The following is a 26,691-nucleotide window of genomic DNA, read 5'->3' on the forward strand; positions in this document are numbered from 1 at the left end:
CTCAGGTTCGACTCAAGAACTTTTCTGGTGAGCTACATCAACCGAGTTTTCAGAGTTAACGTGTATGAAATATGGAGAACACCCCCACGGTAGTTGTATTTTCCTTTAATATTCTTATGCTTAAAAGTACAATTAATTCTACATGCTAGGGAGGATGGTGCGTTGAACACGCAAAACATTAGATGATAAGTGTTCCCGTATATTCGTTCTTAACACACGTAGTCGATTTGTGTGCTGATAAAAAAACAAAAACTTAAAATACGCACAGTGTTGCGATCGCTTAGCATTTCGTGAAGTCACAGCTTCAGTCAGTCAGGAAGCTAAGGAGCACCTCCCGATCGCGCACACAGGAGCTCATTTGAGTGGAGCAGCAGAAGAGGCGCACCAGCTCAACGCACATCTCTGCGCACCCAGGCGAATCATCATCATCTGCCATTACCCAAAAAGAGACGATGTGATCAAAAACTGCCTTTGAGACTTGATTTTTCCCCCGTTCCCTTGTGCATGAGGATTAACTTTCTCGGAGGATGCAATCAGTGTGGCTAAACATGAGCGTAACTCGAGGTTGCCGTGGATGATGATGCCCCAGAATGAATACAGGTTGGTCGCTTTTTAACATACATTTTAATAGTTTGTCTACATGTTTTGCTGTCGAAAAATTTCCAAATGTGTGCAGTGCTCGTGGTTGTAAGAGTGTAGCCCCAATGGATGGATACATCCATTTTCAGATTGATTACTGAAACACAGAAACCAGTATTCCCCGCCCCAAGTGCAGAGAAAATTCAACTAATTAAATTGATTTTTTTATTTTTTTAAAAAAGCGAATCGTACACCAACACTGCAAAAAGTGATGCATTTTGACTAAAAATAAACAAATTAACATTAAATGTTAAATCTAATGTTATTGCACTATTTTCATAGCACTACTGTATTTTCTGATGCGCTTACAATTAAGGCCAGTCTACAAGCATTACCTTAGATATAATGCATACTTTTCCCAATATTCCTTTTTGATCTCTTTTTTCTTTCTTTGGAGTGTTTTGAAAAATGTAGAGTGACACCGCTAATCTTATTCAGAGCAACGTGCACTATGGTGAAGTCATTTATAATAAAGACTATTCTTATTCTAATAAAAACGATTTTAAGTCTTTTAGTAACAGTTTTTCTTCATTCAGAGCACATTCACTGTTCAAGAAAGTGAGTTTTAGAATCGAATGAAATATAATTGATTGATTAGATTAGACCTGGTACGTCAGGATAAACATGTAATTAAGTCAAGTCATGTTTGTATGAATAGCCCTAAATCACAAGGAGTCTCAAAGGGCTGCAAACTACGGACTAATATTACACCATCCCCTGATCTAAAACCTACATGAGGGAAAGGAAAAACTCAAAACCTAAGAAAAATGAAGAAACCTCTAGAAGGGGCTGCACATGAGGTAATCCCCCTTCCAGGATGACCAGGCTGCAACGGTTGTTGGAATAACAAATAATACACTGATATTGTCATCAAAATATAAGTCATTCATAAGCTATAGAATTTAAGTGTGTTTAAAGCTTAGAGTTAAACAGCTCCACTGAGGTTGCAGATCAAATCTCAGGGGGCAGAGCATTCCACAGCACCGGGGCCCGAATGGAGAACGCTCTCAAACCTGCGGATCTCTTCTTGGCCCTTGGGATAACTGGTAGACCAGCATTTTAGGAGCGAAGGTTCCGGACCAGAACATAAAGGGAAATCAAAGAGATTACCTCATGTGCGACTCCTTTTCAAGAATTCTTAATTATGTTTTTCCTTGTCGTCATGTAGGTTGTAGATCAGGGGATGTTTTAATGGTGGTCTGTGCAGCCCTTTGAAACTCTCTGTGATTAAATAAATGTAACTTGACTTTATCCAAATAAAAAAAGGAAATAAATAAATTCTAGTGGCCATTATTTACATGGCGCTTGTAGGCTGGCCTTAGTGGGTTAGAGTTTGTGCATGAGAAAATAGTGGAATGTCATTAGCAGAAAAATTGTGCAAAAATGGTTGACTTCACTAGCAGGTACAATTTGTTGTAGAATGGTTTTAAATGTTCTTGTGTTGTTATGATTGTTGAGGTCGGGCTTCGTGATGTGCAACTATTTCTTATTCCATATCCTGTGTTAGAATTGCCAAGGTCTTAGAGTCTGACACCTCTTTTGATTTTAGACCATTAGCTTTACTTGAATTCTTGTTGCATAATTCATATCCTGTTGTTTGCAGTTTGGTGCTTTGTCAGCCTGGGACCCTTGTTTTCTTTTGTTTTATTGTTCTTTGACACACTCAAAGAGCCTTTTCAGCAACTTTGTGTGTATGTGTGTGTTGTGTCCTTACGTGAGCATGTTTATGTACTTTCAGTGGAAGAATCACAAGAAGGAAGTCCATTTGTGTTGTGAAAATGTGTACTCCTAGACATTAATGGGGAATGGCTGCTTATGTCCTTCCTGTGGAAATCCTGTGTGAACCTAAAAAAAAGGCAAAGACTAAATTCCAATAAAATAATAAGTGTCTCAAATAGCTATTAGGTGCAGTAGACCCCTGGGATACAACATTAATCCGTTCCAAGGTCAGGATCGCAAAGTGAAATTGCCATATAGCGGGAGTTAGAAACATATGGTATTTAGCGATTGCTACCCCAGGTAAAAACCTTAACATTCCAAAATAGTTTATTCTAAGAAATACTTATGTGCACATTATAAATATATTATTAATAACAACTTTTTAATAATAAAATAAAATAACTTTATAACCATACATGGAAATAAAAAAATGAAATCGTATTGCCCTTTTGTGTGACGTAACTCGAGCTGGTCGTGTGGAGAAGTGGGTGGATGCAGATGGTGAAGGAGTACAGGAGATAAAAATGACACTGATTTTAAAACTTGTACTTTCTGCAATTGACCTGCCTTTAGAAGATATGCTTGTTTTTATTGCCCACCTATTTCTAATAATAGTCCCGATCGTTAATTTGTTTTGGCCATATTCTTTAGCAAGGCTAACAAATATATTTCTTGATTATTATTGTTTTTATTGTTATTATGTTTTTTCCTTCTCCCTTTAGCATGACTGCATGTCTTGGGACCCATATCTAATAAAGAAATGTACAAAAAAAAATACAGTATTGTATCACACTATCTTGCAAAGTCTTAACTGAGCAAAAAAAAGGCCTTTTTGTGAGGGAGTTTAGCCAATAGCATATTGATATCTTCATGATTCTGCGAAGCAGACCAATGGCAGGCTTTTTTTGATGTTGACAGAAAGCAGACAGCCATCTTAGAGACTTAACTCGTCCTACGTACGAGGGCTGAAAAGTTAGAATTTGATGTTTTTGGGAACACAAAATCATTTGCATTTGATGTCGGATAGTGGGGGAAAAACATCTTATTCCACATCATAGTAAAAACCTCATAAGGCCGTGTTTTCTTATCCTTAGGGTTGATGGTACAATAATTCACAAATATTGATGGACACATCAAGACCCAGTGTCTAATAGGATGTGCGTCAGGGCAGGTGCTCAATAACAGGAAGCGTCAAGGGGCGTGCACACTTTTTTGGTAACGGGTGTATCTCATGCAACTGTAAGCTTCATAAACAGAAACCTTCATTGTTAGTATCTAATTCTGTACATATTCTTGAAGATGAATTTACATGTTATATCATAAGTTCTCGTATTTACAACTATGAGGTTAAATATCTATGTCAGGCATTTGTTATTTACCAGAGAGCGAGATGTTATTGTTTCTCCTCTAGGTATGCTGTGGTTCTATTGTTTTTCCTGCTGATAATGTTCCCTGCACTATTCTGCATGTCAGTGACTAGTGGATGGCTTCCCTTTTACATTTTCCAAAGAAACAAACTAGTTTGCGTTAGTCTGCATTAGGCCCAAGAATTATTTTTATTGACTTTATTTGGCATGATTTTTACTCTTTTACAGATTTCCAGAATCCGCTGCAAGGCCCTCGACCAAAGGTCCGAAGTCATTTGGCCATCAAAGTGCAGTCGAAACTGATGCCTTGTGACCCGGCACCTGGGTTGAAACCTCCTGTTGCCCCTAAACCCAAAGGCATTTATGTGTTTTTGCCGCAGCTGGAGCAATGCTCCCGAAGGTGCCTCACTAATGGAGACCTGCTGCACTCTAGTGAGCAAACAGATTTTATAGAGAAGACTGACAAAAATCTGGACAATGAGGATGTGGTCAATGATATAAAAGGAGAAGTTAAGGGTCAAACAGAAAATGGGGATACAATTAATAATAATCCCGATGATGACATGGAGAGCATTGGATCCGAAGGCACAATTATAGCAGAGGAGGGTTCGACTGCAGACGGCACCGATGATGAGAATCCTGATAATGACATGACTCAATCCTATAACTGCCAGAGCAATGAAAATGAAGAGAAAGAAAGAAACAATCAAGCGTCAAGTGGAAAAAATAACTTTGTAGATCAAAATCTTGATCAAATGCATTCATTAAGTCTAGATGAGACAAGCTTTAATGACTGCATTTTGCACGAGGATTACAATGAGCCTGAGACTGGAAGATTTATATTTGGATTCCGCACACTTCCAACCGTAACTGAAGAGTATCCATATGATGTGATTGGCCCGAAAGATGACGCCAGTGACACAGGTGAATCTTTTGACGCGGCTGAAAGTGGAGAAGTATGGCAGCCAGAACGGGCTACCAAAGATGTGTCGGGCTGCTTCCGTTTCACTTCCAGCACTGAAGATGTGTTTGGCCCTTATTCCGTGATTGAATCTCTTCCATCAAGTAAAACGTGCACTGCCGACCCTGAATGGGGGGAGGATGACACTGATGAAAATCATCCAAATGTTCAAGAAACAACCGTGGCTCCAGATTCAGAGCCTTTTTATGTGTCATCAGAAGATGTGGACCAACTGGAAGATAAGCAAGCCCTCTCTAACGAGGCAGAAGCTGAAAACTGGGTTCAGCATGAAGACAAAGCAAAGGAGTCAGCAGACGAGTATGCAGACATTGAGGAATCTTCCTGTCCAGTAGGTGATGAATTTGAGCAGTTGGAATGTGTCTCGTCAGAAGATTATGTGGAAATAGGCGACGAGGATGAGGAAGAGGAGCCAGAAAAGAAGCAAGTCAAAGGAAAAAGTATAAAAGAGAGAACAGCTCAACGAGAACAGGCTCTGCTGAATCAAAGAAGAAGTTGCCAGCCTCGGCTCCGGTTATGCAACATCACCGTGCCGAAAGACTTAGACCTGGGCCGTACCCCGGAGCTCACCAACAGGGTGGTATTTGCCCACACCACTGAGGCATTCGAAGAAGACATAGAGGAACTGGATTGCCATATTGTGCCTTTCTTTGATGACAGCGACTCAGACAGCGAAGAGCATATTTACGAGGAGGCAGGGTTTGATTCTGAGGGGGAGAATTTTCTGAATTTAGAGAGGAAAAATATGGTGACACGTTCTCGTTCTTATTCTGGTAAAATTACAGGATACGTCCCAGAAACTGTGCCTGAAGAAACAGGGACTGAGTACCAAACGCACGACTACTGCACAGTGTCCTTGGATCAGAACAGTGAACCAGTCATGAAGTCCCAAAGCCCTGTGGACCAAAGCACGCGTCCATCTGCAAAGTCCCGCCAATTCCTTTTGTACTCGCACTCTTCAGGGAGTCCAGAATTGTCCTTGGCTGAACACACTCTCCTCGAAGAGCTGAAGATCAAAAGGAAAGATGATACACTTTCACTTCCATGTGTTATGACTTCTTCTGGAAGTTTCTCTCAACGTAGTCATCAATCATCCAGTGGTGTTTCTACGCCAACCTCTGTAGCTGACATACCTCCACCTTTTGAGCTAGCATACATAACTAAGAGACCAGTAACCAAAAGCTCCCCTTCCCTTTTGATCCAGCACGAACCTGACGACAAGCTCAAAAAGAAAAAGATCTCTTTCAAACGCTTTTTGGCTCTCAAGTTCAAAAGGAAGACGGATTCAAAAGGATTTAGTGACGGTTCAGTTCGATCATCTCGATCTTCTTCCGAGTCCAGTCATCATGGACCCGCAAGAGTCATTGACATTGACCGTAGAAGCACCTCCAGCTCACCTCAGCTCCATTCTCATATTGTAAACAAGCAGTCGCCGCCCGTGGAAATGCCATCTTCGTTTGTATTTTACAAAGATCACCAGAGGAGAAAAGGGGACCACAAAGGATATGGTAGAGGTGTATCCAGGGTTGAGTCTTTTGAGGAACGGTCACATCGCTCTGCCAGAGTGCTGCCTTTAACTAAGCCTCGCTCGATTTCGTTCCCCAGTGCAGACACCTCTGACTATGAAAACATTCCCGCTATGAGTTCAGACTATGAGAACATCCAAATTCCAGGCAGACCGACCAGATCACATACTGTGACAGAGTTTTTTGAGGATCAGAGTCGCGCAGTGGCTCCCTGCAACGAAAATGATGGATATGTGGACATGAATAGTTTTCCTGGGATTGAAAGCAAATCTGCAAAAGGAGACGCTGAAAGGTAAAATTGATTTTAAGAATTTGTCGTTTGGTTTAATCTTCTCACTATTTTTCGTCTTCTTTTTAATAATTGTCCCTATTGTCGGTTTGTTACATCCATGCAGCTTAACAAGGGATGTCATTTGTGATCTTTCTATGTATTTCTTGATAATCTTAACTTAAAGATTCAGAACCGAATAAAGAGAAAGGCATTGTGGAAGGTTTTTCAGTCAAAAGTATATTTTCATGATAGCGTAACACAAACCCATGGCGGACCACCATTTTGTAAAACTTTGACCTTAACCAACTTGCATCTGAGAGACATAACTCACAGAGCGACAAATTTTGAATTTTGTATGTTTTTGGGCACTCAAAATAATATTTTGTTGACGTCGTATATTGAGGAAAACGCCATAAAGATGGGTCCAACAAAGATGTTATTCAGCACTTAAAATGGAAAACTTTGTGGGGCCGTGACGCTGTACCCGGGGGTCTACTCTATTTGCCAAACCAAGCCAATTGAATCACTTTATTGTAATTATTAAGATGCTTACAGTAATAAACAGAGTGACTTTACACAATCATTAGACCCCTGCACGGCTACTTAATTTCAGAGATAGAAAATTCAAATATACAAATACATTCTGCTGATAACCCCTGCTCTGTTTATCAGCATAAAAAGGCAGGCGGTAACATATTACAATGCCTATTTTTATCACACGGTTCTTGAGATAACTCTTGCGAGGAACATTACAATGTTTTGTGGATTTAAAGGTCAGTGTTTGCGTGTCTGCCTCCTGCAAAGCTTTGAAATTATAGAACGTATGCAATATCTCACTGTGCAGAGAATTTCATATTATTAGCTGCAATTAAAAGTGAGTGGGAGGGAAGTGGGGGCATGGTATTAACAGTAGAAGAACACATTTCACAGAATAAATTAGATGATCAGTAGAAGGGCTGAGAAAAAGAGCACAAGTGTGAGAAAACAAAGACAATACAAAGTAAACGAACAGGCAGCCAAAACAAGAGAAACGGGAGAAAGCAGTTTGGCTGTAATTGCTCTCCTGCAACCGACAGTTATGTTTAAGTTTAGAAGTGCTTTTATTAAAGTAGCACTCTCGCGGGTGCCGCTCTCTCGTTCATTGGGCCCTCGGGGGACCACAGGCTTTACTGCCGTGTGCGATGGACTAAGATATCACCGTGGTCCGACTGTGCCAAAATTACCTCTGCCTGACCAGCAGCTTCGATAGCTATGTGGCCGCAATGTTTCCAGTGCTTAATTAAATAGTGTTTGATCTCTTGTGGGCAGTAAAAACATGGTCAATTATTGCATTTGTTCCAAAAGACTTTACGAACTGGATGCACTTTCTCATCATCGTCTTCGATTTTTTGATTTTGCAACTAATGCTATCTTAAGTACTCTATATATTGCTTAGAGACTGAAAAGCAATGGGCAGAATTAGGAAATATTCTTCTTCAACGAAGGGAAATTTGAAATATGGTAATTGTTTTTAATTTGAGTACAAATTGAAAAGTTGGAGCATTTCTGTTGCCTCATATGAGACAATCATTTATTAATTCATTGTTTGGCCTCATCCCTTTATTCATCCTTTTTCTGCTGTTCATACAAGGTCCACTATTTTATTTAAAAGGGCTAGTGCATTGGTTAGCACATTCCCCAAACACGCCAAAGATCCCCGGTTCGAGACCGGGTACAGACATACTGTATGTTGGCCTGGAGAGGGATTGGTGCCACCAGGCTGTACTTGCCCAGGACACACAACAGAAAATTGTACCCGCTCGACCCTAGTGGTTCATGGATCCAACCAACCAACCAACTTTTATACATTCACTTATACTCACTTATTGATTTTATCAAGTACCTCTTGCGAGGTAAAGAGATCATAGTATTCATTCACTGTAGTGCAAACAGCCTATCGTTTCCCTCCCTTCAACTTCACACACATCTGGAAAGCTTGGTTTTGGGAAAGTCGCTACAGTAGACCCCTGGGATAAAACATTAATTCGTTCTGAGGTGGGGGTCGTTAAGTGTAATTTCCATTTAGGGAGGGTTATAGAAACATATAGTAAATACCTACTGCTAAATCCCAGTACCACAGATTACCAGCTCGGTAGCCTAGATGGTAGGGCGCCCACTCCAAGACTGGGAGGTCGCTGGTTCAAGCCTCGGCCGAGTCATACCTAAGACTTACAACATTGGTACTCATTGCCTCCCTGCTTGGCCTTTTGGCTGAGAGTAAGAGTCCCGGCTCCTTGGCTTTGTAGCGTATTATGAACTGACCGATAACGGATAATGGATAATGAATAACGAAGATAGAACAATAACCCTTAAAAACCCCAAAACCCCCACTCGGCATTAAGGGTTGGAATTGAGGGGTTTGGTCACCTAATGACTCTCAACACAGCAGTTGGGTTTAAAATGGCGGGGCCCTGTTTGGCTGCGGCTGCATCGGCTCGTTACAGTGTGACATTTTGTTCTGTGTGCATGGTTACAAAGAATGAAGCTAAAAGTGAATTCTATTCTTCTATAAATAAAAAGCAAAATATTATCTAGTAACTACTTCTTATTTGTAATATATGTGTATATGGTTGGATGAATAAATAAAATTAATGAAATAATAAATAAAAAACGCAATATTATTTACCATTGTTATGAAGTGAATTGAAATGCATTTCTATTTACCTTTATTATGATGTGACCTGAGCTGGTACAGTGGAGTTAGTGGGTGGATGCAGAAGGTGGGATGAGACAGCTGATTACAATTGATTTTAAAACTTATACTTGTGAGGATTGTCATGCCTTTAGAAGACTTTGTTGCCTACTTATTCTTGTTAAGGTAAGAGTCATATTCCTTCCCAAAGGTAAGGATTCATGTGTCTCCTTTGTTTTTCTTTAGTATCTCAAGCTTTGTTTTCATGGTCATCATTTTCTTGCTTTTCCCTTTCGCATCACTGCATATTAAAGTATGTTCCACAAAATTCTGAAGTAAAAAAAAACAATAACAGACGGACATCTTAAAGAGGTATGAGGTCCGTGACTCGTTCAGTCGTAGGCACGAACACTGCAAGGATTGCATTTTGTATGTTCTGGGGCACGCCAAATTATTTGTCGTTGATGTCAGTTAGTGGGGAAAAAGCTTTAACAAGAGGCCCAAAAAACTCGTAAAGTAAAAAACATCATAAGGCAGGGGCGCTATATTCATTGAGTCTTGAGGGGTTGGTCACACTATCTTTGATGTGGCATCCATTGTGGTTAAACTTTAATCATCTTACAGTGGGAGTGATTGATTGAGAATATAGACAGTGTTGACATTGTGTTTGTATGCTCACAAAGAACAAATGATACATTCGGCTTTTGAGAATGACCAAAAGTTCTCCCAAAACTAAAGACATTGCAATCTTGCGGCAAGAGCCGCAAAGTGTCTCCAGCATAGCTTCAAATGTGCTGAACAGCAAATCTTTACATCATAATGAATTATACTGCTGTGACTTTATCAGGTTATTTAATAAGCTATGTTTATTTGCAAGCTATTTAAACATAAGTCTAATGATGCAAATGTGTGTGTAGAGTCGGCCAGCTCTTTCTCAAAGATGGCACCCATGCTGAGTATGCAGTCTCCTATAGCCAATTAGCAGCGTGGCGACAAATGAACAGCAGACAACATTTTGGCAAAGAAAGTGCACAATATGTGATTTCTATCAACTTTGCGACCATTCATTGTCCCTGGATGACAGTTTTAGTCAGTTCTACTTAACAAAGTAAATGTGAAGTTGCACCTTTACACTGTTATGCACTGTTAATTTTGTAATGGCATTATCTGCGTAAACACATCTTTTTTAGTGTGCAGATTCACACTGTGGCTGTCTTGGACTGTGTTTTGCTACGGGTTTAAGGAGTTCCCTTGATTGTATTGTTGTACTGGGTGGAGGCTCTCTGGTGAGGTGGCGGACAGGGTGTGTCTCTGGCAGGCACTATGCCAGGCATTCCTAGGTCATTGCCAGGTCATCCCTGGGGAGGAAATGTCCAGCCTGAAGGCTGTTTACAGGAAATGCAGGACAAGGGTCATATTGTGGCAGAAGACAGGGAAAGGACAATGCGGCTGGAGATGGAATGAATCTGTAAAATATAAATGTATTGGTGGCTTGTTGGCATGGATTAGGGATGACCAGGTAGCCCCCTAAGAGTACCTGAGTAGTCTGGGGATCGGTTCTGAGAATGGTTTAACGAGTACAAAGCAGAGAGGTCTCATGGTTCACAGATCATTTAAACGCCTGGGTCGTCAGGGCACCATTGAGGACGCAAATCTGGACAGCTTTTTCCCCTGCTGACCGTTCCTGGCCTGCCTTTGGGCCTGGGCAAAGTTGGCACCAGTCAAGAGGTCTAGGGAGTATAGAAGAGCCCTTGCAATCTTCACTGCTCTACAGGATTATTCTGTTACATTTTGGTGTGACCAAAGAAGTGGATCCAACAAAAGTAGACACAAAATACGATTTAGAAAATGATTTATTTACAAAGAAGTAGGTAGAAGAAGACTGACAGAGTTCCTTAATTTTCAAACATCAAAGAAGTCAGAGTTACATCAAGGTGGGCTCTGCGACACATGCCTGCTACAAGGTTAGCGAACACTGAATAACCCAAACAACTGAAAACAAAAACGCAAAGTGACCGAACCTATTTCAACCCTATATAATTACAATCTGGTAAATAAATAGTAATGAGATAATAAATTGTTATTTTAAAATGATCATCAAACTGGTAGCCCTTTGTGAAAATCAGTAACAAAAAGGCTGTAAAAAGTTGGTCATCCCTGGCGTACATGTTTGCAGAATCCGTGATGTAGTCATCTTCCCAAACCCCAATGATAATAGACTCTTTTTTATTATTATGTTTGTTTGTTTGTTGTTGTTATATTTTCAGTCATTTTTTGTAGGGACACACTCAACAAAACCCAAGTTATAAACTGCCAGGTTACATACAACAATGCACACAGCACGTACTTTTTAATATTTGCCACATTAATGAACTTTTTACAACCTTTTACCTGTCAGCTTTACAGGTAGCCTGAAATGTAATATGATATTCGAAACGCAATTGCCACAGGCAACACATCCCCATTACAAAAAGCAGCAAAGCAATTTAAGACTAAAGCATTCCATTTTCGCAATTCCCCCATCTGTATTCGTTTTGTGGTTTATAGTGGCAGAAAAAAATGATTCACTATTACCTCTTTCTTGCAATAGAACAATTAGAATTGGGGAGAAAAGTTTCAATTTTACAGTCTGAATCCAAGCCATCACAAAATCTAATCCTGCCTTGAATACTAAAATTTTATCTTGTAAATTGCAAAGAATATCATGTGTTTTCCGGATTAATACTGTTGAAGTGATTTTGAACTTTTTTTTCTTTTTAACAATATATATTGTTAGCCGGGCAGCACGGCAGCGCAGTGGTTAGCGCATGTGCGGCACATTTCTAAGGTCTTGGGAACCTCCTGTGCAGGTTCAAATCCAGCTACCGGACTTCCTGTGCGGAGTTTGCATGTTCTCCCCGTGCTTGCGTGGGTTTCTTCCGGGCACTCCGGTTTCCTCCCACATTCCAAAGACATGCATTTCAGGTGGATTGGCCGGTCCAAATTGTCCCTAGGTGTGAATGAGCGAGCGAGTTGTCTGTCCCTGTGTGCCCTGCGATTGGCTGGCAACCAATTCAGGGTGTCCCCCTGCCCACTGCCCGATGATTGCTGGGATGGGCTCCAGCACCCCGAGATGAGATATTGTTAGCCTTTGTAATGAGAAAAGCGATCATATTTCCCAATAATTCTTCTACCCCCAGTCTGTGAGAATCATTTTCTTGGTTTTGTTTGCTTTTTTGTTAACCATCAAAAATGGCACCAAAAATGTCCATGAGAAAAATTCCCTAAGTCAAGTTAGAAAGAAAAGCTGTTATTTTCAATACTGATAGTTTACCAACTTGGGTGCACGTGCAGATTGTGTAGCTTTCTATGGGAAGTTTATTTAGGCAAAAACTTTAATTGGAAAAAATTGAGTAAGGTACATGTTATTTGTGTGATGAATTATGGTCGATGATTATGCTCAGTTTAAGTTTTCTTCTAATGAGTGTAGAAATATTAAAAATACCTTATTTTAAGGCCGGTAAAAAACAACATGTATGATCTTAAAATAGGAAAAAAAATTATTGAAAAATGTCCTGACATTTAGATTATAACTAATGTTTTGTTGCACAAGCAAAAATGATACAAGTGTAGTAAAAGTGTATCTGGTATGTTACAATTAGTTTCTGTTGAACCCCCTTATTGCTGCTTTTAGATCATTATTCCTATTAGGGGAATATTGTCGCCTACTAAGTGGGTGTTAATGGTTTGGAGGATTTTAAGAATTACCCTAGGAAGCATTTAAAGGATTACAAGACAACTGACCTATAGCACGACCCCCTAGAGCCTTTCTCTACTACACTGAAGGATTATCACTGTAGGGCGTACACAACCCTGTCATTGAAAAGGGGATTATACTTTGCACCATGATGAATATGAGAAATGGAAAGGCTTAGCCACTATATCTATCTTCTGTTCCACTTATCCTCACTCGTGGCGCAGGTGTACTGGGGTTTTTCCCAGCTGACCGATGGTGAGAGGTGTACACCATAGTTGAGTAGTCAATGGCTTTGCATACAGACAGATGACAAATCACAATCACACTTAAAGCCCCAGTGTGTATTATTTAGGGACACTTTTTGTGTAAAACTACCGAATTCATTTCAATATGACAATATTGATTCAAGTAATAGGTAAAAACACATGTGGGTTTAAGATCAGGGATGTTGTAATTGTGGCCTGTGTAGCCACCAGAGACTCTCTGTGGTAAAGGGCTATACAAATAAATGTGACTGTCACAGACCAGAAAAGGACACAGGACTCAATAGCGCTCGCTTTCTGAGTTTTTATTTGAAAATAAGAGGGAGAGTAAGGCTTGCTTGCACGATCCGATGGCTGACGGACAACAGCGGGGCGGGAGTGACACTTCCGTGTCGGAAGAGGGGGAACAGAGACAGGCGGGTATAGCAAGTCGTTGGCCGGGACTGGAGATTAAAGGCGATATCGAGTTCGTAATCAAGATCGGTAACAGGAGGCAGGCAGAATGGGGCGTAATCAGGTCCAGAAACAGGTCAGTAACAAAGATCAGGCAGGAAAAGGCTTAGCAAAAACGGGGTCGGACGAGAAGGCTAACTGAGCAGAAGGCAACAGTTTGCAACGATCTGACAGCTTCCAAGAGGAAGCCGGGGGTTTAAAAAGGGAGTGTCCACCAATCAGCTGTCCTGGCTGTTGGCCCCAATTACGCCGCCGCAGCTGCGTTCAATCGGCAATCATGACAGTGACATGACTTTACTATTACCTCATTAACACGATTTCTGTTTTGCGATGCAACTTGAGACACACTCAGAAGAAGCTGGCATGTTTGGTCTCAATCTAGTTAGTATGTAAGCCCAAAGGACCATTTTGTGAATGAATGTACCTTGCTACGAAGGTGGTTTTAGCCCTTAACGCCACTTTTGAGCCCTGCATATATCAGGGTCACTTAGTCCGTTGATCCAGGCATCTTTCACTTTTTTTCCCACTGTTCCCTTCTCTAGCCAATATGGTTGCTGCTATTGTTATTGTTAGCGGCTCTGTAAAAAAGACTTGGTTCTTCCTTCAGTGTCGATCAGCTTCATCAGTTTCAGAGTAAAACAACCAGTGTTAATTTAACACTTGTAGATAAAAAGGCAGTAGCTATAGAGGTAGAGCCATGGAGAAATCACAAGTTTGATTCCTGGCTCTTCCTAGTTGAATGACTTCCTCTGGCCATCGGTGTGTGATTGTGTGAATGGGTAAGTGTAAATAACATTGTAAAGCGCTTCAAGGAGGTTTTCAGGGACTTGAAAAGCGCTATATAAATGCAGAGCATTTACCATAAGAACCATTCATTTTGTTCACTGAGGTAGTGTTAAAAGTTTGCTATTTACCTGTCAAAATAATACTAGTACTGAGAACACCTTAAATAACCAGTTAACATCGTAGGACCAGTAATCAACACAGCCCATCGGCTGCCTTAGGTGCATTCTAAGCTACAACGACCTTTAGTTGTGAATTATTACCCACTTTGACCCTTAAGGAGAACTGAGAGATTTTAAAGAACCTGACAAATATGTTGTACTTGTTTTCCAGTGCCTACACAGAACCTTTCCCACTTAGCTCAGTCTCTGCAGGGTCAGCCGAGGATGACCACGGACGTACCTCAGAAGAGGAAGAAGGAGCTCCTGAGCAAACCTATGATCGACAAGTGAGTTACTGCTCCATAAACAAATCAGACCACCATTTAATTTTGCGTTTTTAAACACTCAGAAACCAATAGGCAGTCTGGAAGATGGCCTCAGAGACATAACCTGCCACAAGGCACAATTATATTTAATTGAAATGTGCTTGAAATTGTTTGGGAAATGCAACCCTGAACACACATAGAGCACGGTATCCTTGCCAGAAACCTCCTAAATGGTTTGTATGTGATGTGTTGAGGCCATTTGATTAGCCTCTAAATCATTGTTATCATTACATACGCACACACACTCATACATAATGCATCAGTATTTAAAAGTGAAAGGGCCCTCATGTCTACAGTATGCAGCACTTTAATGAAATAATCACTCTCATTCTGACAGCGACCTAAAAAAACTACGCTTTTGTTTTAATCATTCCTCTTTGTTGCTGTACAATTCTCGAGAGTTGTAAGTGCACTTTGAACATTAGCCGCGGTCGTTCATCTGTCTCTCCTTTTCACCCAGATTGACGGACGATCCCGAGCGTTCTACGTGGCCAAGGAGATCGTCGATTCGGAAAGATTGTGAGTATCTCTGTGGTGTTATCACATCACGCCCAAATGAATGCATGCCAAAGGTTTTGTGTGTAAACTAATCCATCAGGCTACATGCAGAGAAACAATCTCATCCTGCTCATCCTCACTCTACTTTCTATCAAACTAATTATCTGATGCAGGTTTGCCTTCATCCATAATGCACAGATTTTGCACCTACATGGCTTTGTTGACCTAGTATGTTTCAAATCATTATTGTAATATCTCTATTAATTTTTATCAGGTGTTATAGTAGTACCATCAATCAACCAAAGCAGTATTGCCTTGGTTTTTAGGTTTAATCTGTACCATAACCACCTGTATTAAAATTGCGGAATTAATTTTAAAATTAGCCAATAATTCTCTGACAGTGTCCTTATACGAGACATATGTTTTAGTGGTTGACTGAGATTATTTTAAATTCTACTTCTAATCATTTTAACCTGGTAATAACATAATAATTACATCGTAATAACACGATAAGTTGTTATTTGACAAAGGCATATAAAACTGGTAGCCTTTAGTGCTTATCCCAGCTTCAAAAAGGTTGGTGATTGATTTCATCTTTCAACGAGCATATTCAATTTCCCAGGGGAGTTTTTCCTACTTTCATTTTTTTTACTTTCTCTCTTTTTCAGGCATGTCACTTCCCTCAAGTACCTTCAAGAGGTAAGAAGTTGTGTGTATTTCCATCCCTCCTTCTTGAAAATCCACCGATAGCAATTCAAAGCATGTGCTTCTATTTCCCAGCCTCATGTCTGAGTCTCCCCCTCCCCATTCTGCAAGGTTTTGCTGAAGTTTATCAATGTTGTTGCAGTGGTATCAACTTCCTGGTCTTGACAAAATTGTGCTCTGGTGTGGTCGGTTGTAAAGTGATGCAGTATGTTTACAGGCACCCTCTGATAGCGTCGTTGTAGATTTGCTTACTCGAGAACAGTGTTTGATAATACTGAGTGTAGTAATCGGGGATGCACAGAACGTTAGGCACCAAATTTCTTTCTGCCGAAAATAAACAAAAGTGGGGGTTTTTTTCGGAAAAATAAAACGAAAAAAGGCTTTTCAAGGAGCGATTTTGTGAAGATATCATGTCTAAAGTTTGGTGGGCAGTGTGAAGCTGGCTTTTATTCGTGTGAGAGTCTGTACACGATGCGGCTGTGTATTTTTGATTTTGCATACGAGAAAGAAGGAGATGAAGTTTAAAACAGTTATGTCTAGATTTGTCTTTATCTTTCTCTCTGTTTCCAAGTTTTTGTCAGCAGCTAGCTGGACGTTGGCTAAAACTACTGCTCTTACTAAGTTGAGGTGTTTTAATCCGTAAACACATACGTTGTGTGTGACATTCAGTCCGTTCGTTCCTTAAGTTCATTGGCTGCCTCCAAGCTATGTACAGCAAGAGTTTAATTTGGTATTTGGTAATATTTTATGTGGAAGTGTAAAAGTGTGTCTTGGTTGTTGCATTCGACTGCTTCGACTGTTGTACCATCACCATCAATATGTAGTAAAAAAAAATGAGAGAGTGCGTTTGTAGCTAAAAGCTATTTATTTTTGATTATAATCAGCCACTTTAATCAAAGTACAATTAACTTGCATGTGGTATTTGCGTTTTGGATTTCTCCACAGGTGTACTTTCGATCACGTTGTTGTCTGACAGGATTTTTAAGCACTTAAATTCCTTTATTTTTTGGTACAACGAAAATTAGTATCTATTAATGTGCTTGTAATTTATCTCCTATATTATATTTTACCTTTTTAGGAGTCAGGGAAAAATAAGCATTTAATTTAAATTTTCAACTTGTTTTCTATATTTCAATTTCAGTTCTCAGCCAATTGTTTCACATATTATGTTTCAGCCCCATATGTTCATCCTAGTGCATCCCTAGAAGAAATTGTGTCATTTGGGTGGAACTGGGAGAGTCTAGCAAGATTTGATGTAGCCTCAATTGACTTCCTCCACTTCTTTGCCCAAAGAAACATCCCTTACTTGATTGGTTTACTAGGATGACTGATAAAATCAAGGCTTTAATTTTTGGCTCTATTGCCCAGCTCTACTTTTAATCACACAATGATCTTAAAAGCTTCGTTTATAACTTAACAAACTGCGCACAGTATACATCACATTTGTCACGTTGTATTTAAATTAATTTTAATGCAATGTTTGGCCAGGGATTTGAAAGCTAGCTAAGAGTAAGACGGCCATGCATCACAGCCAACTGCTGTCACGGAGAGTGCAAACTCAATTGCTCCCTCACCAAATGTTGGACTGGTAAACAATTACTTCAGCAAATTAGTTTTGATTGCTGGCAGAAGAAAAAGGTTTTCAGCAAAACTGTGTAGGAATCACAATGGATGACTTTTAGTAAAGGTCTGACACTTGGACATTGAACTTGGGGGAGGCCATCAGTCAGCATGTACCATTTAACCTTGAACAAGGTTACCTCGAATCTCTCACATATGACCCTTTGCAGATATTTATGAAAATCATTATTCAAAAAATGCTAATATTATTCAAAGGATCTCACTAGTGACAAGTGTGCAGGGAATAGGACCCTATAGGTTAAAAACACCTTTGCTCTCAATTTTCAGTTTAAAAATTTCAACATGGTTCTTATCTGTTGTTATTACGTTTACAAGACAAAAGTGAAGCCCCATTAAAAGCTGCATTTGTCTCTAATATTGTTAAAGTTGTGATTAAAGAAAAAAGTTCTCTTAAAATGTTAGGGTTGTTTAGTATGGAGAATGGAGTCGCTTGAAGCATTCTGGTGGCTTGTTTTTTGGTGGAAGCTTGAGACCTATATGAGCTATTGTTCCATTGTCTGATAAGGAATAACAAGAACACAAAGAATTTCCAGGGCCTGTCTCCGCAAAGGAAGGGAGGCCATGCTCCTCTTTTAAAAGACTTTTCGCACAGCAATTTTAAAATCGGAGGCTATTCATGCTAAATTGTGGCTGAGTGTTGCTACTTTCTGTGCTAATGTTTGTTGTTTTATGCGATGAAACTGGGGACAGACTGGGCGGGGGTCGGTTGGGGGTGTGGTAAGGGGCAACATTTTGGATTCATGGGCTACATTGAGTAAAATAAATGGTATAACAGACCAGACGGAAAAAAAATATGTATCGATTGATTTTATTTTTTTATATCTGCAATAACAAAGTCTCCATCCTAGTGCTCAAAATGACACAAGGAAGATAACTAGAGAACTGCAAATGCCCCTTAAAGGGTTCAGGATTAATGGGCATAGGTGTGCAATAATTGGACACACCTGTGCCCAGTTCAAAACGCCAGTTAGAGCCCTCTGGTGGTAGGAGGTATACCAGATCCTAACAGCATGTCACGATTGCAATGGCGCCCAATCAGTCCCAGCCGTGTGGCGCCATGTTCTGTCACGGTTGCCACGGCGCCCAATTGGCCCCGCCCATGGACAACAGCTGAAACGCGTTGACAGATTGCTCACTGGGAGTACTTAAACGAAGTCCTTTGAGCCGTTAGTTGTCAGAGCGCCTGCAAGACTCCTGTTAAACTCTGTGTGAAATGCCTAGTTCTGTGAATTTGCCTGTGTTTGATCCTGTTTTATTTTTGGCCTGATCTGTTTGATTTTGACAACTCTTTTGTTCGGATTTCAATCAAATTCCGCGACCATCGATCCCCGGATCGAGTGTGCGTGTATTCCACCTTTCCCTAATAAACTGTGAGTACCTTACGCGATTGGGTTCTCCGTTCCTGTTTCCTGTCCTGGTTCAGGACACAGCCAGCCTTTTATTATTTAAATATGACTAATTATTGCTTAAAGCATACTAGTATACTTGTTCGTGGTCCAGTATTCTAATATCTTGAGATATGATATTTGAGTCTTTGCCATAATCAGCAATGTGGCCCGTGGGCCTTAGTTTGCCCATCCATGGTATGCGCCATGAAAAGGAAAGTGTGTGACTTTGAAACCGAGGAGAAAGAATCGGCCTGAGCTCTGAGTACGTAGCTGATCTTGTCTCTAAGAGACGTGAGAAACGTTATACGATGTGATCCATTGAGTGAGATGAACAGCATGTAGTGCAGAGTGTAAACTCATTATCTTGCAGTCAATGTGAACATTTTCACATGGTTTATGGTTTGACTTTACAGAAAACTGCAATTGATAAGCTCCGTTTGCAAAAGCTTTCATTTTACCAATATTTGATTCAGATTTGTCGCTAGTTTTAGACCATGCCCATTTATTGTCATCAAATTCTCATAGTTCTTTATATAAAAGTAAGCAATTGGATATTATTCCCAAACAACCAGGGAACGTTATGTTCCTTTCCACTGAGAAACTAAACGTACGTATCAGTGCGAAAACATTTTGTGGCACCAAGGCCATTATGCAACAACACCTGGTGGTATGTTTTATGCAGACGGTTCCTCCTTTTCCTGAATTCCTGAATTCCTGGACAAAGCCCAAAGTGAAGATAGGGCAGCAGGAAGGATGTTTAGCAAGACCTGTGCTTCTTCCTACCCAGTTCCCTTTCCACCCTTGTTTATTGGACATAACTTTTGGTAGCTGTTCTCAGTCAAACTGTTCTGTAGTATATGGCATTTCTAAAAAGGAAAAGACAGCAATGATGATAATAGTAACATTTTCCAGATTTATATTGCACTTTTCTAAAAAGTCGAGGTCGAGACTTTACTTCTAGAGGTGCAAAAACAAATCGATTAATGGATAACTAATGATTATCTAAAATATTCAGGACGGATGACAAACACATTTTGTGTATATTCAAAAACATGAGTGCTAACATCAAAACAAATACACTTTTTTTTTTACATTTCATAATTTATCAAATTAACAAGAGTCACCAACATTTTTGAAGCTTGAGCTACTTTTTTGTTACTGATTAGCACAAAGTGTTACCAGTTTTAGTATATTTTTAAAATGACAAGTTATCATGTTGTTACTATCTTGTTAATATCCTGTTATTAGCTTAATACCAGGTTGTAATTATTAGAAGTGGGGTTAGTTACCCACTAAAACTGCATGCCCTTTAGAAATCCCATTTCCTAGAGAATCACATTGACCCGTGACTGGTAAGCTTTTTTCAGAATCTGCGCACTATTCTGATTCTGGGGAGCTCCCTGTTGCCTGGGAGCACGACTTTGGTGGCTCTCTCCATCATTGGTTTATCCTACACACCTCATATACTGTAATGTCTAGATTAATAACAGCGTCTGAAACTCATGACAAAAAGTTAGTGGACACCAGCCATGAAGTTGCCTGCCCCATTTTTCACAACTTCAAACACAATAAGACGACTAATCGCAAAAAAAAAAAAAAAACATTGTTGCAAAGTATTAAGGATTGATAATCAAAATATATAACAGAACAACACATTAAAATTAAGTTTATTATAAATCTACTTATAACATTCAATGCATGTATAAGACATCACTGTTTTCCATCTGCCATCAGTATGTACCTGTATTTACTCCTCTTCATTCATGCAATGTTTGTGTTGCGTTGTCTGCTACAAGCCACGTGAACTCCTCTTTCCACGATGCTTTTATATGTACGTTTACGTTTTGTAGCGTCATACATTTTGTTAGCTTCTTTTGAATGTTTCTTTTGGGGCTGAGGTTTTGGCTTGATTACTCACCACTTTTTCTTGTGTTCTCTGTGCGTCTACTTGGAAAATGATATGCAAATGTGCGACCTTATAAGGCTCAGGAAAGGCCGGAATCGCAAAGTTATTCGATGCAGACTTTTTATTGGCTGCAGAGTATGCAAATTGCCCAACAAACCGAAATTTCCAAACCGAACGAAGATTTCAAAATCGGAACAAGCTACGATTCCATCCTGTCTAAAAAAAAGAAAGGAAAAAAAAGAAAGATTTTTTTTTTCTTGAAAAAGTTGTCGGCCACCCGGGCAGAGACGTTTTTGTAAGTTGTACGCCCGACGTAAAAGATGCACGCCCCGGGCGTCCGGGCAGGCGTTGTTTCAGACATTGTTAATAACCAAGCTTAAGGGTGAAAATGCAGTGTTAGTTGAACAAACAGGACATATTTTGTTTTTCATCAAAATTGAGCAATAGGGCTATACAAATAAATGTAACTAGACATGACTTGACCTGGAATTTGTAAAATAATTAAAGATTCTGGGGTATATACAGGCACATATGATCACAACTATTTTAATGATATTACTTGTGGTTTTCTCCGTGAATATTAAAGAGTTTTATGTTTTTAACACAAACATTGAAACAAAATGTATTATTATTATATACACTATTATATATATATATATATATATATATATATATATATATATATATATATATATATATATATATATATACACATTTTTTATCGATGTATAATTCTTTTGATGAATGGACGGCATATTTTGTCATTTTTCTCTCCCTCTTCTTTGCATTTTGTTATTGTTTTTGTCATTTTTTCCAGTCATTTTTTCATGTGCCTTTTTGTACTTTTAAGGAATTCCGGCCCGCAGTGGCTGAGGCCATGGCCGAAGACGGGAGTCCCATTCTGGACCATCAGAGGCTGCAGGAGATATTGGGTGTTCTCCCTCAGGTCTTAATTCTCCACAGCAACATACTCACCGAGCTGGAAGAGCGCATTGATCACTGGTACATTGTGCTGTTTTTATTGACAAGTGCAATAATTTCGTTTTTTAGGGTGGTTGTAATATCCTCTCGTGTTTAGGGAGGAAGGCCAAAGAGTGGTGGACGTTATTTTGTCACATCGCGAGGACTTCAAGGTGTTTGATACCTTTATCTCCGAATATGATCGCAGCATGTCTTTACTGGAGGAGAGCTGCAAGGTCAACCCAGCCTTTTCCAGCATTGTCAAGAAAATTGGGGTAAAATTAAATGAAAAAACGATGTCATGTTTTAGTGCTCATTGGTTGTATATAAGACCCCAGTATATGACATTAATCCCTTCAGATCGCAAAGTGAAATTGCCATATGGGGGGATAAAAACCTATGTAATAGATAGCAAATGTGTTCCAACCCCTGTAACCTAGATTAAAAAAAACATTAAAATACCAATCTATTATAAAGTACTACATGTAATGGAAAAAATAATATTTACTTAATCTTGGTGCGATTAAGCTGGTTGAATTGAGTAAAGGGTGGATGCAGAGAGGAAGAGGAGACAGGGTCAGTGGATTACAAATCAGATTTTAACACTTTCACTTGCAAAAATTGGCTTAGAAGATGTTCTTGCTTTAATCCCCCATGAACGTTGATACATCACAGCTATGCAACTTAGCGAGGGTAGTCATCGTGTGTCTTTTTTGTATTTTTTTTATAATGTCCAGCCTGTTTCCATGGTTATTATGTTTTTATTTCTCCCTTTAGCATTACTGCAAGCCTTCTGACCTGTAGTGAACAATACAGTACAAAAAACAGTATTCCATCACAGACTTGCAAAGACCTTAGGAGGCGCACAAGCTTCTGAACTGAATAAAATGATAAAGGCATCGTTGGAAGTATTTTAGCCAATTGCATATCGGAATTTTCAAACTAATAGCAGACTAATAGCAGGTGATTTATCCGAGGTACACCTCGAAATGGTCACCAGTCAATCACATTGTAAGTGGAGTCTTCAACTAAGTTCAAATACAAAGAATAGTTCGAGCAAAAACCCACAACTTTAGATCATACAATTTTCCAAACACCTTTTTGTCAAAGCTCATATGCAATTTTCCATGTTTGTAAAAGGACACCTTGCTTTGGATCTGTCAGTCTGCTATCTTCCTTTACATTCTTCTGACAGAATTGACCTTAACAGTCTTTGTCTCCTCTCTATGGGACTGACATTTCTTCTGTCTCGCTCATTTTCTATATCTACTCAACAATGCTATTTTTTCAGTCCATTATCTATGAATCATTTTTTTTGTCTGTTATCTGTATGGTCATTTGATAAAGAATGGGACAAAAAGGTTTCGGTAGATTGAATAATTGGTCATTTGTTCCCAGTCCATTGTATTGTAAATATTTTCCTGACTCATTTCTTAAACACATTGTGAATATAAATGTGCTCGCTACTGTTAATGGAAACATTGACAGCATTTAATAAAAAGACAGGATATTAAGATAGCGAGCCGCATCAGGTTCATTTCCATGCAGCTGTGCAGTGCTCTGCAGAATAGATTCACTGTTTCAAATGAGCCAACTGCCTTCGGCCGTTAACGTTAGTTCCTTGTATTTTGATTTACTGGATGTCAGTTGACAGTGTTTGCAAGTTTTTGTAGTTTGGTTCGAAAGTGGACAAAGCGCCAACTGTTTGAACCCATGAATAATTTAACAGCAGCTGCCCCTTGACGAAAAAACAACTTGTACCTCATTTACTACGTTTACATGCAGGCAATAGTCCGACTGGGAGCAAAAGTCGGATTTTCGGAGCAATCTGAATGAATCGCTTTCGTGGTTACAGAAAGGAATAACTACGTATACACCGGTTTGGGAGTGTTCGAATTACGAAGGGAAAGCGACATAATTTGCAAATAGATATTTCTGCAATTAACTTTTGACACAAACGAGACAACGTGTATTATTTAACGACTAGCACGGCGGGGCAGTGGTTAGCCCGTGTGCGTCACAGTTCTGAGGTCATGAGATTGAACCTCCTGTGTGGAGTTTGCATGTTCTCCCCGTGCCTGCGTGGGTTTCCTCCGGGCACTCCGGTTTCCTCCCACATTCCAAAGACATGCATGTCAGGTTAATTGGCTGGACCAAATTGTCCCAAGGTGTGAATGAGCGAGTGAATTGTCTGTCCCTGTAGGCCCTGTGACTGGCTGGCAACCAGTTCAGGGTGTCCCCTGCTCACTGTCCAAAGATAGCTGCGATGGGCTCCAGCACCCCCGCGACTCTACTGTGGATAAGCAATGCAGATAATGGATGAATGGATAGATGCCGCTGTAGTGCAAAGTGCAACCGAAAACAAGTGCTTAAAAGCATAAGGGGGAAAAAAACTACATACACTTTAAAATGTTTTGTCCAACCTTTGCCAAGGTTTTTGTTTTTTCTGGTGGCTTTGCATCAAGATGGCAATCATGTCACCTGACCTTTGGTTAGGCTCATGACATATAGAATACATAAAAATGTCTTGATGTATGAGTAATTTAAAAAATGCATAATTCAAATAATAGTTAATGCATTTGCTTATCATTTCAATATTTCTATGATATACTGGACTGTCTCAGAAAATTAGAATATTGTGATAAAGTTCTTTATTTTCTGTAATGCAATTAAAAAAACAAAAATGTCATACATTCTGGATTCATTACACATCAACTGAACTATTTCAAGCCTTTTATTATTTGAATATTGCTGATTTTGGCTTACAGCTGAAAAAAACTCAAAAATCCTATCTCAAAATATTAGAATACTTCCTCAGACCAAGTAAAAAAATAATTTTATAACAGCAAAAGTAAATCAAACATTTGAAAATGTCCATTGATGCACTCAGTACTTGGTTGGGAATCCTTTTGCACGGATTACTGCATCAATCCGGCGTGGCATGGAGGCAATCAGCCTGTGGCATTGCTGAGGTGTTATTGATGCCCAGGATGCTTCGATAGCGGCCTTCAGCTCATTTGCATTTGTAGGTCTGGTGTCTTTCATCTTCTTCTTAACTATACCCCACAAATTCTCGATGGTGTTCAGGTCAGGGGAATTAGCAGGCCAATCAAAGACAGTGATGCCATGGTCAATGCACCAGTTACTGGTGGTTTTGGCACTGTGGGCAGGTGCCAGATCATGCTGGAAAATGAAATCCTCATCTCCATAGAGCTTTTCAGCAGATGGAAGCATGTAGTGCTCTAAAATCTCTTGGTACACAGTTGCATTTACTCTGGACTTGATGAAACACAGTGGACCAACACCAGCAGCTGACATGGCTCCCCAAACCATTGCTGACTGTGGGAACTTCACACTGGATTTCAAGCAACTTGGATTTTGCTCCTCTCCAGCCTTTCTCCAGACTCTGGCGCCTTGACTTCCAAATGAATATACACATACATATATATATACATATACATATATATATACAGTATATGAATGAAGTTGTTATGACAACTAGGAGGCCTTTAATAATACACCGTCCATGAATAAAGGATATATTCATTCATGTCACTCAACCAAAAAATCAACCAAGTACTGTGTTTTTTCTCTCCACTGCTGCATCCCGTCAGTTTACAAGGTGTGCTCGTATGTGGCTTGCCAGAAGCGTAGACTTAACACTAGGTATGGGTGGATACAGCTGTGAGATCCTCTGCATGTAGACGGATACAATTTTGTCATTTTTGCCATAGGAGCAGAAAATAAAATTGAAATGTCTTAAAAAAATTAACCAATACACATGAGGCTTTTTGAGTTTGCGTGTATCTCTGTACTACATGTCCCACAGTGCTTTGGGGCATAGAAATAGACTGGGTGACGGAAACTGCTGTGCACCCACGCATTGGGATTACTTGAATACATTTACGAGTAAATGGAAAATGAAAGGACTAACTCAACCATTGCAATCGTAAATCTGATGGTCCGTCTAAGACTTATCAAATTATTGTGCTTGTTCATGTGGCTTTACATAATCGGAACAAGTCTCAATTGTCCATTTCCAATCAGTTTATTGCATACATGTAAACCTACACATGGATGCTAGGTAATCTAATTGACATAATATGAAGAGTAACATGAACAGTTAGAGATGTGGAAAAAAAGTCAGGCATTGATCCACGGAGTCTTCCAGCATGTTTTCAACACCTGGTCGGGAACTCGTCTCTCGATAATCTCCGTAAAATCCGGGCCTAATGGCCCACTTCATTTTTGCTTCATGAAGTTGAGTTACACTAATTGGCAACTGCAGTAAATGAAGTGATCCCCAGTGAAGGGTGAATGCATGAACAGATATTGTCTTATCAAAGGACAGTTTATTTTTATCGCGGTGAGAAATGATCTGTGCGGGGGCGAAGGCATGTTTTATTGCCCGCTCACACTTATTGCATTTTCCTTCAATGTATCTAAGTCGTGGGACACTGCGTTGTGAAACTGTGTTCTTTAGAGGAAGAAAATGATTGATGCAGGCTTGTGTCACAGCACCGCCTTGGGACTAGCGTTGAGAGTGGGACTCTTCTATAATGAGGGTGAAGGAGCACTGAGGAGGACCAAGGAGCAATATGGGTTATTGGGTACCATGTATAGACTCACAAGACCAATAATGCTAACATAAAAAAATAAAGTAATGTACAAATAAATAAATAACTAAATGAATGAAGGC

General features: G+C 39.7%; 1 protein-coding gene across 2 annotated transcripts in view; it reads left to right on the top strand.

Annotated features, from left to right (window-relative positions):
• The first annotated feature begins 374 nt into the window (after positions 1-374).
• fgd5a (FYVE, RhoGEF and PH domain containing 5a) overlaps positions 375-26,691 on the top strand; it is a 47,982-nt gene continuing 21,665 nt past the window's right edge. For both annotated transcript variants that reach the window (XM_088338707.1, XM_088338708.1), the window contains exons 1-7: positions 375-600; positions 3,954-6,522; positions 14,741-14,855; positions 15,355-15,413; positions 16,061-16,091; positions 21,883-22,034; positions 22,111-22,267. In XM_088338707.1, coding sequence (XP_088194833.1) covers positions 591-600; positions 3,954-6,522; positions 14,741-14,855; positions 15,355-15,413; positions 16,061-16,091; positions 21,883-22,034; positions 22,111-22,267 — 3,093 coding nt within the window. In that variant the 5' untranslated portion in view covers positions 375-590. The remainder of the gene's footprint in view (positions 601-3,953; positions 6,523-14,740; positions 14,856-15,354; positions 15,414-16,060; positions 16,092-21,882; positions 22,035-22,110; positions 22,268-26,691) is intronic.

This window comes from Urocampus carinirostris, chromosome 6, assembly GCF_059441175.1.
Source record: "Urocampus carinirostris isolate Australia breed hairy pipefish chromosome 6, RoL_Ucar_1.0, whole genome shotgun sequence".
NCBI lineage: Eukaryota > Metazoa > Chordata > Actinopteri > Syngnathiformes > Syngnathidae > Urocampus > Urocampus carinirostris.